General features: G+C 38.7%; 1 protein-coding gene across 1 annotated transcript in view; it reads left to right on the top strand.

Annotated features, from left to right (window-relative positions):
* Positions 1 to 1,603: 1,603 nt before the first annotated feature.
* Positions 1,604 to 12,707, top strand: part of elapor2.L (endosome-lysosome associated apoptosis and autophagy regulator family member 2 L homeolog) — a gene marked incomplete at its 3' end in the record, with an annotated part of 37,911 nt that continues 26,807 nt past the window's right edge. Inside the window, 1 exon segment of the mRNA NM_001093278.1 lies at positions 1,604 to 1,731. Within this exon segment, the coding sequence (NP_001086747.1) occupies positions 1,642 to 1,731 (90 nt within the window). The 5' untranslated portion in view covers positions 1,604 to 1,641.

Here is a 12,707-nt window from a genome sequence, read left to right as displayed (position 1 = left end):
TCGTACTATCTGCGCTAAATCCTTCGACTTCGATATTCGAAGTCGAAGGATTTTAATTCCCAGTCGAGTATCGAGGGTTAATTAACCCTCGATATTCGACCCTTGGTGAATTGGCCCCCTAGTCTGTGCTTCCTCTAACACACTGGCAGGGGACAATCCTGCTGCTTTAGTAACCTATTGCTATTATTACCCTTGTACCTTTCACAGCTTGATCTGTCTTAAAATATGGATACAGCAATTGACTGCTATATCAGTAACTATAGTGGTATCTTTACCGAGTAAACTTTTTTCAGAATATGTGTAAGTATTCCTTAGTTATCTTTTGCCAGGGACTATGCTTTGTCCAACCCTTTAGAATTCTCTAAACTTTGATGCTTCTTAAATTTGGGAAGCCTAAAATGTTAATGCACCCATCTAGGGTGGAGAAACCAGTTGATTAAATTAATTGGAACCAGGGCCGCTCCTGCCACAAGACAATATTAGAACTTTGCCTCAGGCAGCAGTGTGAGTAGGTTACTAGGGGTAGCAAAAAGACACCTTGGTAACGTTTGGAGCAATAGAAGAGAAATTCTGTTTTTTAGTTGGAAATGCTGCTCTTCTGGTATAGAGAGCACAGTTGTACTAGTGATGAGATCAGAAAATGTAAGCATGGGGGATGGCATTGAGAAGTCTGTCTCAGGCTGCATGATTCATAGAATCCCTCCTGGTTGGGACAGCCCTTTTCTTTGGGTTGCTGGTGCTAATCTATAAACAGGTCTAACATTTCTCTGGAGAGTGTGCCAGGTACTGTGTTCCTGGCTTTGAATAGTTTGTTATATATACTCTCTGGTTATGGTTGTCACCTGGCTGGTATTTTACCAGCCTGGCTGGTAAGAATGATGATTGGTGCCAATGTTATTAATAGGGAAAAAATGATAAAAATATAGGGAAACCCTATCTGTGGTAGTGCAGTGGGTATTCCCCCATCCTTCCTGTCCCACTTGATGTCCCTCCATTGGAAAGTTTAATTTATCACAAAACGCAAGTGACTTTGGCACAAGTGCCACACCGTCATTTCTGCATGCTGTTCCTGGGCTGCAGTTTGGTGATTAAAGCAATTGATCTGCAGAACATGTAGCAACAACAAAACAAATAATTACATCTGATTCAAACAGGCAGCATGCAATAATCCACAACCTATTTCTCCCTGGCTACTAGCACAATCACTGCTTTCCTTCCTTCATGGCTAGTGGCAGGGGGTGGCTAATAAGCTGCTGCCTGCCTTCCCCCATCTATGCCTACTCCCACAGCATGCCTGACTCCTTGTCCCTTATCCAATGTCACTGAAATTTGCCTTAGCTTTATATTTTTATAGAATATCTACTGCCTATTCTGTGGACATATCTCCTGTTTTTTTGCTGGAGAATTGCCAAAGCTTACCACTGGCCTTCTCTCCCATAATGACTGGGCTGCCCCAGTCCACCCTCTCCCCCCCCTGTTGCTTGTGACTCCACCTTCTCATGACATCACTAGCCGGCTTGTCGCTTGTTCCATTTGTGTGAGCAGCAGGTGAAGCAGCAGTAGGAGCATCCCGATTCAGTGTTGACAGCCTCCAACTGTAACAGCCCAGCGTAGCAGTCTCCATACAGCCCAGCTCACACGATGGGGGTTTTCTGCTGGAGTGGATGCCTAGTGATCAGCCTGCAGTTGCTGCTGGGGGCAGCTCTGGACAATCTCTCTACTTGCAAAGAGGTGAGGCTTGGATTTGCCTAAGCTTATTAGCCATGATCATTCTCTAGCTCACTGTCCTTGTGTGATCTGTAATGCAGAGAGTGTCTTGTGTTTGGCAGATGTCTCATAGGTGATGTGGGATTTAGTGCCTTAGATACCTGCCTATGTTTACACTGCTGAGACAGGGCTGGGTTCTGTAAGCCAATACCTAGCACAATGACAGATTGATATGTTAGCCCCTACCTCCATTCTACTACACTTGGTTTGTAAGGTTTTTACATGTTCCGATTATTCATTGGTCTGGCTATTTTGATGTTGCCATTGTGCCAGAGACACAATGTAGAAAATTGTTTCTAGCAGCCGTGGCTGATCAGATATTTGTTTGAAGATCGACAAATGATCAGACCAGATCTGTTACAAAGCACCATCAGATACATGCCACCCATCAACCCCCCTCCCAATCCCCTATAATCTTCCTCCTATCTGTCAAACCAGATCAGCTGTATTGTACAGAAGGGACAGCCTGAGAAACAATAAGAACCATTCTTGCTGTTTGTGTCTCTGTACATCACACGGCCATATCCTACTGCTGTGGCAGGACAAAGGGAGGCTTCCTGCTTTTATTTCAGGATCTATGCCATGGATGTCCAACCTGTTTCCTTTTAGCTGTTGTTCAACCACAACTGGCAAGCAAATGCTAGCAGTTGTAATTCAGCCTGAGACGGGTATTATGAGTACTGGCAAGGCCAAGGTGCTGCTTGCTGTATTTCTCTTAAATATGTGATAGGGGCCTAGGAGATGCAGTTGCACAATAAATATTTTGTATTTATTGTGCAACTGCACAATTGTAAATTTTTAGCTATTTGTATTATTTATGATGCAGGCTTGGCACTGGTTCCTTTTAAAGTAGAAGGAAAGCTATGGAGGCATGTTATTGCCAATAGATTAACTGCAATAGTGAAAGCTAGAATGCTATATTTATTCTGTAGAATGTTTTACCATACCTGAGTAAAAAAAAAAAAAAGCTCTAGAAGCTCTCTGTTTGTTTAGGATAGCAGCTGCAGTATTAGCTTGGTGTGATATCACTTGCCTGCCTGAGTCTCTCCCTGCTCACTTATAGCTCTGGGCTCAGAATACAGCATTGAAGGGAGGGGGAGGGAGAGGAGCAAACTGAGCATGCTCATGCCCGGGGCAAGGAGGTTTAAGCTGAAGGCAGGAAGTCTGATACAGAAGCCCATGTGTACACGATAGAAGAAAAGGAATTCAGTGTTTCTTTTGATAGAGGACTCAGAGCAGCACTACTTTGAGGGTTTACTGGTATATTTAGGTGGACCTTTCTGATAAGGCTTACTTAGTTTTAACCTTTCCTTCTCCTTTAAGACTTGTAAAAGGTGCAGGCCCGGATTTGTGGCGAGGCCACAAAGGCCCGGGCCTAGGGCGGCACATTTTTCGGGGTGGCATGCCGCCCAGCCGCTCTATGGGAAGCACTTGGGAATGCGCTGCTCCCCAGTGCTCCGGAGCTTGCACGCCAACGCTCTTGCGCCTGCTTGAGGTAGTGTGGGCGGGCGCTAGGACCGGAAACATATAAAGTCTCAACTAAAATCTGCCATTTAATGTTCTAAATGCTGGATAGTTTAAGGTTTAAAGCTATTTGCAAAGGGAAATAAAATGTAATTCTAAGCAAATTTCTAAAATACATTTATTAAATCATGTTAATGATTTTACAGTTATTTAAACATGTGATTGCAACTGAAAGCAGGGTCTGTCTGGCTGTATATATTCTCTGCCCTTTTGGGTCTAAATCCTAAAACAATGTAACAGAAGCCAGCTGTTTGACAGAGCCGGAGGAGGAGACCTGACTTCTGCTACATTGTTTCAAGAGTCAGAACCGAAAGGAATAAATAAATACTACTGAAAAGGGACAAACAAGGGATACACAAAATGGCAATAAACAAATACTACTTTTAGTAGCAGTTACATTTACAAATAAGCGTAGAACTACTGAAAATTATGTATCAATGTATAGAGCAAAGTTGCTTGGAATGACATTTTCTTTTATTATGCTAACACAACAATTAGATGTACATGGGGCTAAATGTAATAGATGTCTTATAGACATATGGTGTAAAGAAGAAAGGCCTGATGGGAATAGTCTTTGACTAGGACCTACTGATGCTGCGGTTCACCTGTATATCCATTTATCTGGTAGGCCAGTCTGACCCTGCTGGCACCATTTGTTTATAGCCACGGTGCATAAAGAAAGTATAATCAGATATCACACTCTTCATTATATGCACATACAAATATTGTTATGTTATGTACTTCTATAAACCAGTCTCTTATATTTCTCTGTGTTTAAATAGCATAACAAAAATAGACTCTACTTATGAACTATGTTTCCCTCCTAAACTCATGTTTAAAACTTTTTGTTAGCTTGAATCAAAGTTAATTAGTTTTAAGGTTTCTTTGAAATGTATATATGAAATGCAAGAAAACACAATCATAGACTAAAATCATTAAACACACCTAACAACTTGGCACCCCCCCAGTCATTTTATATTTTATCCTCTTTAAACTTTAATTACAAGAAAGTGCCAAAACTGGACAGATACCATAAAACCAGCAGCAGACCATTTCTTTTTAAATTTCCACAAATATCTATTGTGTCACCAGAACTTGAGATGATCATAGAGCCCACACAATCCAGTAGTACCAAAAAGAAATGTTAATGAATCATGCATTTTTGGGGGCATCTTGTTTTTTTTGTTTGGGTTTCAGACTTTTTAAAGCCAGACAGTGTTTCCAGAACCAGACAGAACTTGCCAGATCCAGACTTTCTGGTTTTAGACTAGACAGATGGCAACTGTGTATATCCAAGTTAAAAGCTATACAATATTCCTTTAAGGTAGAGTTGGTACTATGAGGGATTTTATCTCTAAACTAATCTTATGTTTGCATAAGCATACCCTCTGTTGTGTGATATGTTTGCTTTTTCCAGTGCTTTTCCTTAGTCCAGATTGCATATAAACAATTCTAAAGTAATTAGCAATTCCTTTCAAAGTGAATAACATACCAGTTTAACCTGTCCTTCCTCCATGACCCCCTTAGGGGGTTTTGCTTACAGCTAAATGTGTTTTAGTAGATTCTATAAACATGCTAATCATGTTATGTACAGCAACTGTTTAGACCCATATGTGCTTCTCATCGGTAGACCTTCCAACAAGGGTATAACCACAAACTGCTTCACGAAGCAAATGCAGGTTTCCGTGTGTCTCCAGGTAGAGATTGCAAAGGCCATGGTCTGAATACTCAACATTGATATAAAGGCATTTAGTAAGCCATATGGACTGTACGGAGAGACTTGTTTATACATATATCCTTAGGCTTTGTAGCATAATTACAGTAACACAGAAAATCCAAAAGTTGTGCTAAAATTAGCACAATTGTAAGTGTGCCCAAGTGAGTGTAAATTCCATATTTTTAGAGCGGGGATAGTGTTTTTAGAAACTGTCTGTAAAAAAAAAATGGGTGTACCAATTATATACTTTTTATCGCATTTGGAAAGTATTGTGCCCCATAAACAAGTAATAATAGAGTGCTATACTTTTTAAAGTATTTGTGACATTTTTCATTAATGAACACTAGCCATGCTCATTCCCACAACACTAATGTACCAGATTCAGTATCTGTTTATGTCTCCTGGCACTGACCTCCCTCAGCCCAAAAATCTACAAATAAAAGGAGTACGTTTTTCACAGGAATAGGTGAAGTCCCATGGAACTAAAGCAGGTATAAATCTGAGTGTCAGTGCATTAGTAGACTTCTGACATAATATATTATTAATATAATATTTTTTATAATCTAAAGAACAAAGGGATATAGGCAAGTCTTTTTGTTCCTGGATGGTGCCCCCCAGCCCAGTTAAAAAAAAACGAAATTATCAGGGCATGCCTTGTTCTTTAAGCAGTATAATTTTAATATTATGTATGAAGGTGTCTAAGAATCCACCCACGTGACTCTCCTCTGGATGAACCTGCTTCAGGGATATGTGTAGGCAGAGAGCTAGCTGCAGTTTTCTTTCAGTAGAAGTATCTTACAACCTGAGCTGCTGCGTTGAGTAGGCAATTAATACAGTTGCCTAGGTGAGGTCTCATAATAACTCATATTCATTGCAGTGCCATATATAACAACAAAAGATCTACAAGCAGAATGTAATACAGATTACTGTAGTAGAATAATTCCATTTGTTTTACCTTCTATCATTGTCTGCAGTGCAGGGATGTAACAAAATGTTACATTTCAGTTAATAGTTTGTAAGAAATAATTGGCAAGGCCCTTATCACCAGAACAGTCAGTAAAATTTCATTCTTGGTTTATAAATATAAGGGTGTGCAACTTTATGCCTCAAAAATCTTAACAGGCTCACAATTTTATATAAAATATTTTGATTTATTTTAGAGGACTAGAAGTGTGTAGTTATTATTACAGATGTACAGTACAGTGTCAGTATTTTTCATACTATCGGGGGAATGTAATAAAAATCGCTAACGGAAAAACTATTCGCAATGCGAAAAGTTATGCCTCTGCGCGAACAAATTTTGCTTTGTGCGAATTTAATATAGCTTTTGCGAGCCCGGAAACTGTTTAGCGACCACTTCCGACAGTGAAAGACCGTTTGCGAATTTTATAGTTTGCGCCAATGCGCAGTCAATGTAATAAAACTTCTTACTGAAAAAGTCGTTATGTTTGCTCCAAAAGATTACGACACCTTCAAGCACTTCTTATGAGTGCGCAATTAAAATTCGCAATGCGCAATTAAAATTCGCAATGCAATAACAGTTTAAGGAACAATATTACATTGCGAGATGTGGATTTTTAGTCTTATTGGTGAGAATTGTTTTGCTCTTTGCGACTTTAATTACATTCCCCTGTATGGCTCTTAAAAATAAAAAGTATATGCTGAATGTTGATGGGGAGGGGTCAGCCTGAAGGGCAGTTAGGGTAAGATATGGATGAATTTCTGATGCCATAGATACTTCTGTTGGCCATAGCAGGGTCACTGATAAAAAAAATGAACAAGGAGTCAGAAAATCACTGCATTAGAGACACTAAAAGACAGAACCACTCACTTATATTCCACCCCCTGTCTACTAAGTTGTTCTGTTGTGTTTTTAGATAGATTTTTTTAACTTATCTGTCCCACACCTCTCTGGCCACTGTTACTCCACAAACATATCTCTCAGTCCTTTTTTCAACTCTTTAAAATTAGTTTTGGAACTGTCAGTACACAGTACAACATGCCAGCTCTCTGCACAATCTTTTTTTTTTTTTTATAGCAAAGACATCCACATCCTCCATGTTGGACTGTTATTAGAACATTGCATTATGTTCACTGACCTGTGTTGTGTTGACAACAAGCTGGTCTAAAAATGGGTGGCAGGTTCAAAATTGCCTCCTTATCATCTATTAGGTGTCATAGAGCTCTACTAAATTTTGCAGACCATAGAAACAATTTAACCTCCAGGGGTGAGTGAATTGTTAACATGCATTTTGTCTTTGAGAAGTTTAAAATTTGCATCAATCAATTTGTATTAAACATTTTGCAGAACCATCTGATCCTTTTAAATCCAACCATTGTCATTGCTGCTTTAAATTATATGATATATTTTTAGTACTTTATATAATTTTGATTAGTTAATGTGCTCCAAACAGTACAAGTAAATTCAAAATAGAAAGCGAAATGTTAGCTCCTGTACAGTTTGAAGTGTCATAGTTCAGCATGTGTGATTTCAGTAGTTCTAAAAGAAGAGTGTCTGAGACAGCTCAGTTGATAAGTCAGCACTTTATCACCGATAAAGCACCCAAAAGCTTCTGTGTGTCAGTTTAAACATCTGACAAATCCATCGGCATTAACGTCAAGCTGCCAAGTCAAAACGTGATCTACAGTATATTGAGCATAAAGATATTTTCTGCAGGCTTTTGCATACCTATTTACCTTAGCATTTACAGTATCTTTGTTTTAACTTTGTGTTTAACTTTTGTTTTAACTTTTGAAGGCTACAGTAATAGGATCACTGCAATCACCAAATATATAAATTCTCTATTGCAGGATTTGTGACATTAAGACCAAGCACCCTGTCCTACTAACACCCTACAGGGATTTTATTTCAAGAAATCTGATTTGTTCCAGCCACTAATAAGAAAATAGTATAAGTAGTTAGGGTCTGGCAAGGCAAAAGCAACTGATCAACAACAAACAAAAAATAGTAGTACAGACTCAGTGAAGCTTGTGTATGATAAGTAATAGCGTGAGGATACAATGATATTATACGTTACCTTAGATTAAATTAATTGTATTACCCAGCCTGTGGCCTAGTACCTTTATGTGGTCATGGAACTCCTTGTTGACTTTAAATATGCTTTTATAAAAGAGGGTACATTATTCCAATTTTCACAAACCTTTCTTTATTAATAAGGTAGTACTACTATGATTTTAGAGTGTGGTGGTAGGTTATGAGGGGCCCACCACTGATATCTTGCTCTGGACACGGTAGGAGAAGCTGAAATACAGTGCTTAAATATGATAATTTGATTGGCCTGCATGAAGCTTCCTGCTCTTGCTGATTATGATTGTGTTTGCAATCATTGGCATTGTGGAGTTAACTTTGGGTACAAATTACTGAGAGCAGATGACTGGGTCAGGGGTGGAAAACGAGTGTGTTTCTCAAAGAATCCATGTGAATTGACATATATGTTATTGTTTGTTTACTATATAGAGGTATGGGATCTGTAATCCAGAAAGCTCAAGACCTTGGATTTTCTGGATAAAGCATCTTTCTGTAATTTGGATCTCCATACTTAAATTTATCAAATTTGTTCCTGAAAACACAGTCAACCTAACTCCCTTCCACAAAGTTAACTCATTTATCAATAATTTTTCTGGAAAAAAATCAAGAGTCGATATGTGTCAAAAGATTGACACTCCGACAACACGATTTTATCAAGTTTTTGCTGCGAAAACTCAACTTTTTCGGATTATCGGACAAAAACCTTTTGAGATTATGCAGCACAGATCACAATGTTTTTAGCATTCATGTGATTTGCCCTCGAAAAACCTATCAATTTGAGGTATTCAATGTTTTTTTTTTGCAGATAATTCAATCAATTCAAGTTCTTTCCCCCGATTGCATTCAATCAAGATTTTTACATTCATGTTTTTTTTAAAAACAAGCAAACATTCAAGTTGTGAGTTTATTATAGGTAGAAAAAACCTCACAAACCTCACAAACTCAACCTTTGATAAATAACCCCCTAAATAAAGCCATTAGTATTGTTTTTCCTCCAATAAGGACTAATTATATCTTAGTTGTGATCAAGTACAAGCTACTGTTTTATTATTACAGAGAAAAAGTAAATCATTTTAAAAAATGTGAATGATTTCATTATAATGGAGTCTATGGGAGATGGGAGATGGCCTTTTAGTAATTTAGATCTTTCTGTATAACGGGTGTCCAGATAATGGATCTTATACCTGTACCTTATATTTTTATGTCAATCTCTGATTTGCTCCTTTGCCTTATACAGATTAGATTTTTTTGGAGCTGGGCAATGAGTTTAGTTGCTCTTCATCAGTGTCTTAATATGCTTTTTATCAGTGTTTGCTTATGCCTTGTTTAACTTTGTAAGCCTTAAATCATCCACACCCTTGTTATACTTTTATCTGGAAATAGAAAAAATGCCAAACCAAAACTCTGTAACTGACTGCATATAGTTGAGCTCTGCTATTATTGTTCTAAACATAAAGAAAAAGATTTTTAGTATAAAAAATTCTAAATCCTGCTACATTTAGCATACATGCCTGTGTGCATTTGAAAGCTACTGCTAAAATAATAAAAATAGTGAATTTAATAGAAATGTCCAACTTCATAATCAATTACATTTTGCCCTGCAGAGAGAACAGGCTTCAAGTGGTTTATTCTTGAAACTCAAGTTTCCTCTGAATATCCCATGTTATATATTTGCAGTTAATCGGCTTGGCTATAAAAATTAATCTGTTTTATCAGTTATTTTGTACAGAGATGGACCTCCACAAAGGTGATTTAGTTTAAAACCCTACTGAGATTTATTAAGCTTCTTTTTCCCCGCTATCTAAAAAACAGCAAGGACACACACTCATAGATTAACTTTGTGCAAAATCATTGCAATTACATTTTCTCTATAAACAAAAGATTACAGTTACAAATACAGGCCTTTGCTAAATATGTTCTTAACATTTTCATTGTCAAGGACAGAGAATATTTTTGAAGAGATGACTTTTAATAGAACTTTTTCCTTGGAAAAAAGACTGAGCTTGACAAGTATCCTTTAATAGTCTTAATACATTCATTTCTAGTGAAAAGCTATACTGGTGTTTTTTGGTTTCCCAAAGTAATGTATGGGGGTAGGTAATAAAAGTTGTTGGTAGACACAATCTTTACAAAATATAATCTTTACAAAATATGTCAAACTTGCATTTGACAATGTTACAGATATAAGATCCAGGAATTCCATCCAGGAAAATTTATACCATTCTACTCTCTAGGTGTAAGAAAAGGCAACATTCTTTGTATTACAGGTATGGGACCTTTTTATCAGAATGCTCTGGAGAATTGATCTTTCCATAATTTGCATCTTCATACCATGGGGCAAATTTACTAACCTCCGGAAATTCGCCATCGACGGCTTCGCTCACAGCGCAACACTTCGCCAGGCGTAGATTTGCCAGGACAACGCTAATTCACTAAAATCAGAAGTTGCGTCCAGGGTGCCGAACGATGGCGAAGTTGTGCTATCGTTACTGCGCCTAACGAAGCAAAGTTGCACTAGCGTTGCCTAATTTGCATCCGGCGGGAAGTTAAAGTTAAATGGACATATATGTTGCAGCAAATACATTACACTACGCAAGCCCAGGGAAACCTTAATAAAAGAAAATAAAGTTTTTATATTGCCCTACACATGAACCCAGTGTATAGTTTATGTGCCATATGTTAGGAAATGTAGGGGGGAAGCCGGTTACCCCCAAAAAAATCTAAATCTGAAAAAGGAAAAGACGCTAGTGTTTTTTGGGAAAAATATTCAACTATTTTTAAGGAAGTCCTATCTAATCTATTGCACTTCGCCTGGTCTGAGGTGGCGAAGGCAAGTCTGGCGCAAGAGGTAATGTTCAGTAAAATCTGCATCTTAGTGAATTTGCGTAGTTAGTCCATTTGCATTAGAGAGCGAAGTACTGCTAGAGTCTCCGAGAGAAGAATCTCCTTCTTACTAATCTCCATTAGTAAATCGGCGAAGTACCAAAATAACGTCACGTTTGCAAATTTTCACCCGCATTAGTCACTTCGCCCTTTAAAATATTTGCCCCCATAAGTCTACTTGAAAATCATGTAAACATTTAATAAACCCAATAGGCTGGTTTCAATAACGATTAATCTTAATATTTTCGTTTGGATCAAGTAAAATGTACTGTTTTATTATTACAGAGAAAAAGTATGTTGCCCCTTTGTTCTGGGGGTTGTATCCTGCTTATTAAAAGAAATTTTATCACAATAATTTGTTACAATAAATTGTTAGTAATTCCTTGGCTTATAATGTGCATGTATCTTTACTAGTCATTTTTATCAGTTTCCTGATAAAGAAACAGATTTCCTGTCTACTTGCCCTCGGTGAGCTCATTTTGTTCCTGTAATGTGGAATGAATATAAACAAAGTTTGGCAATCACTTGACTTTATTCTTCTAAGTATTTCATTTGCATACCTTTTTATTAACCAGTTCCAGGCTTAAGGGCTAGTCCACACGGGGAGATAGCGACGCGTTTGCGGTCGCGGCGACAAAGCGCCGCGACAGTCGCCGCGACCGGCGCAGGCGACAGTTTTGTATGGGCGCCTATGTAAAAACGCCTGTGCTAACCACACGAGGCGATGCGCTTTTCAACAGTCACCTGAAAATGCCTCGCCAGGCTTTTTCAGGCGACTGTTGAAAAGCGCATCGCCTCGTGTGGTTAGCACAGGCGTTTTTACATAGGCGCCCATACAAAACTGTCGCCTGCGCCGGTCGCGGCGACTGTCGCGGCGCTTTGTCGCCGCGACCGCAAACGCGTCGCTATCTCCCCGTGTGGACTAGCCCTAAATGTGTCAGGCAGTGTTGTGTTTGATTTGAAGTTTGGACAGAGACTCCCACTGGCTAAAATGAAAATACTTTAGTTTAGGGTATCTACTGAATCTACTCAACTAAAAGGATTAATGGCTTGTGAACTATAGGACGTGTTTTACTGATGAGAGGGAACAAGTCGTGGTTGGGAGCAGACCCGTATAATGGCTCAGCTTTATTATATTCTATGTATAACATAAACAATGAAATGCTATTAGCAGGAAATACTTTTAATTGCTTTAAATCAGTGATCCCCAACCAGTAGCTCATGAGCAACATGTTGCTCTCCAACCCCTTGGATGTTGCTCCCAGTGGCCTCAAAGCAGGTGCTTATTTTTGAATTCCAGACTTGGAGGCAAGTTTTGGTTGCATAAAAACCAGGTGCACTGTCAAACAAAGCCTCAATGTAGGTTAACAATCCACATAAGGGCTACTTAATGGCCAATCACAGCACTTATTTGGCACCCCAAGAACATTTTTCATGCTAGTGTTGCTCCCCAACTCCTTTTGCTTCTAAATGTTGCTCACGGGTTCAAAAGGTTGGGGATCCCTGCTTTAAATGTTGCTTTAAAAATTTATGATACTTTTTATGGAGTGAGCACCACAGAGCCCACAATGATGCCACTGGAGTTAAACATACTGGCATGTCCCAGCCCGTCTGAATTAACTCCGTCAGAATCACTGCACAAAATAAATAAAATTGAAACAACATATGCAGGAGGGACCCCCTTAACCACCAGGACTACACAGCTCCTTCCCATTGATTGTTTGGTCCTGAACATGTCATTGTTAGGAAGTGCTCAACTGCAATGCG

Source organism: Xenopus laevis, chromosome 3L, assembly GCF_017654675.1.
Source record: "Xenopus laevis strain J_2021 chromosome 3L, Xenopus_laevis_v10.1, whole genome shotgun sequence".
Classification (NCBI taxonomy): Eukaryota; Metazoa; Chordata; class Amphibia; order Anura; family Pipidae; genus Xenopus; species Xenopus laevis.
This window is presented reverse-complemented; position numbering and strand designations above follow the sequence as displayed.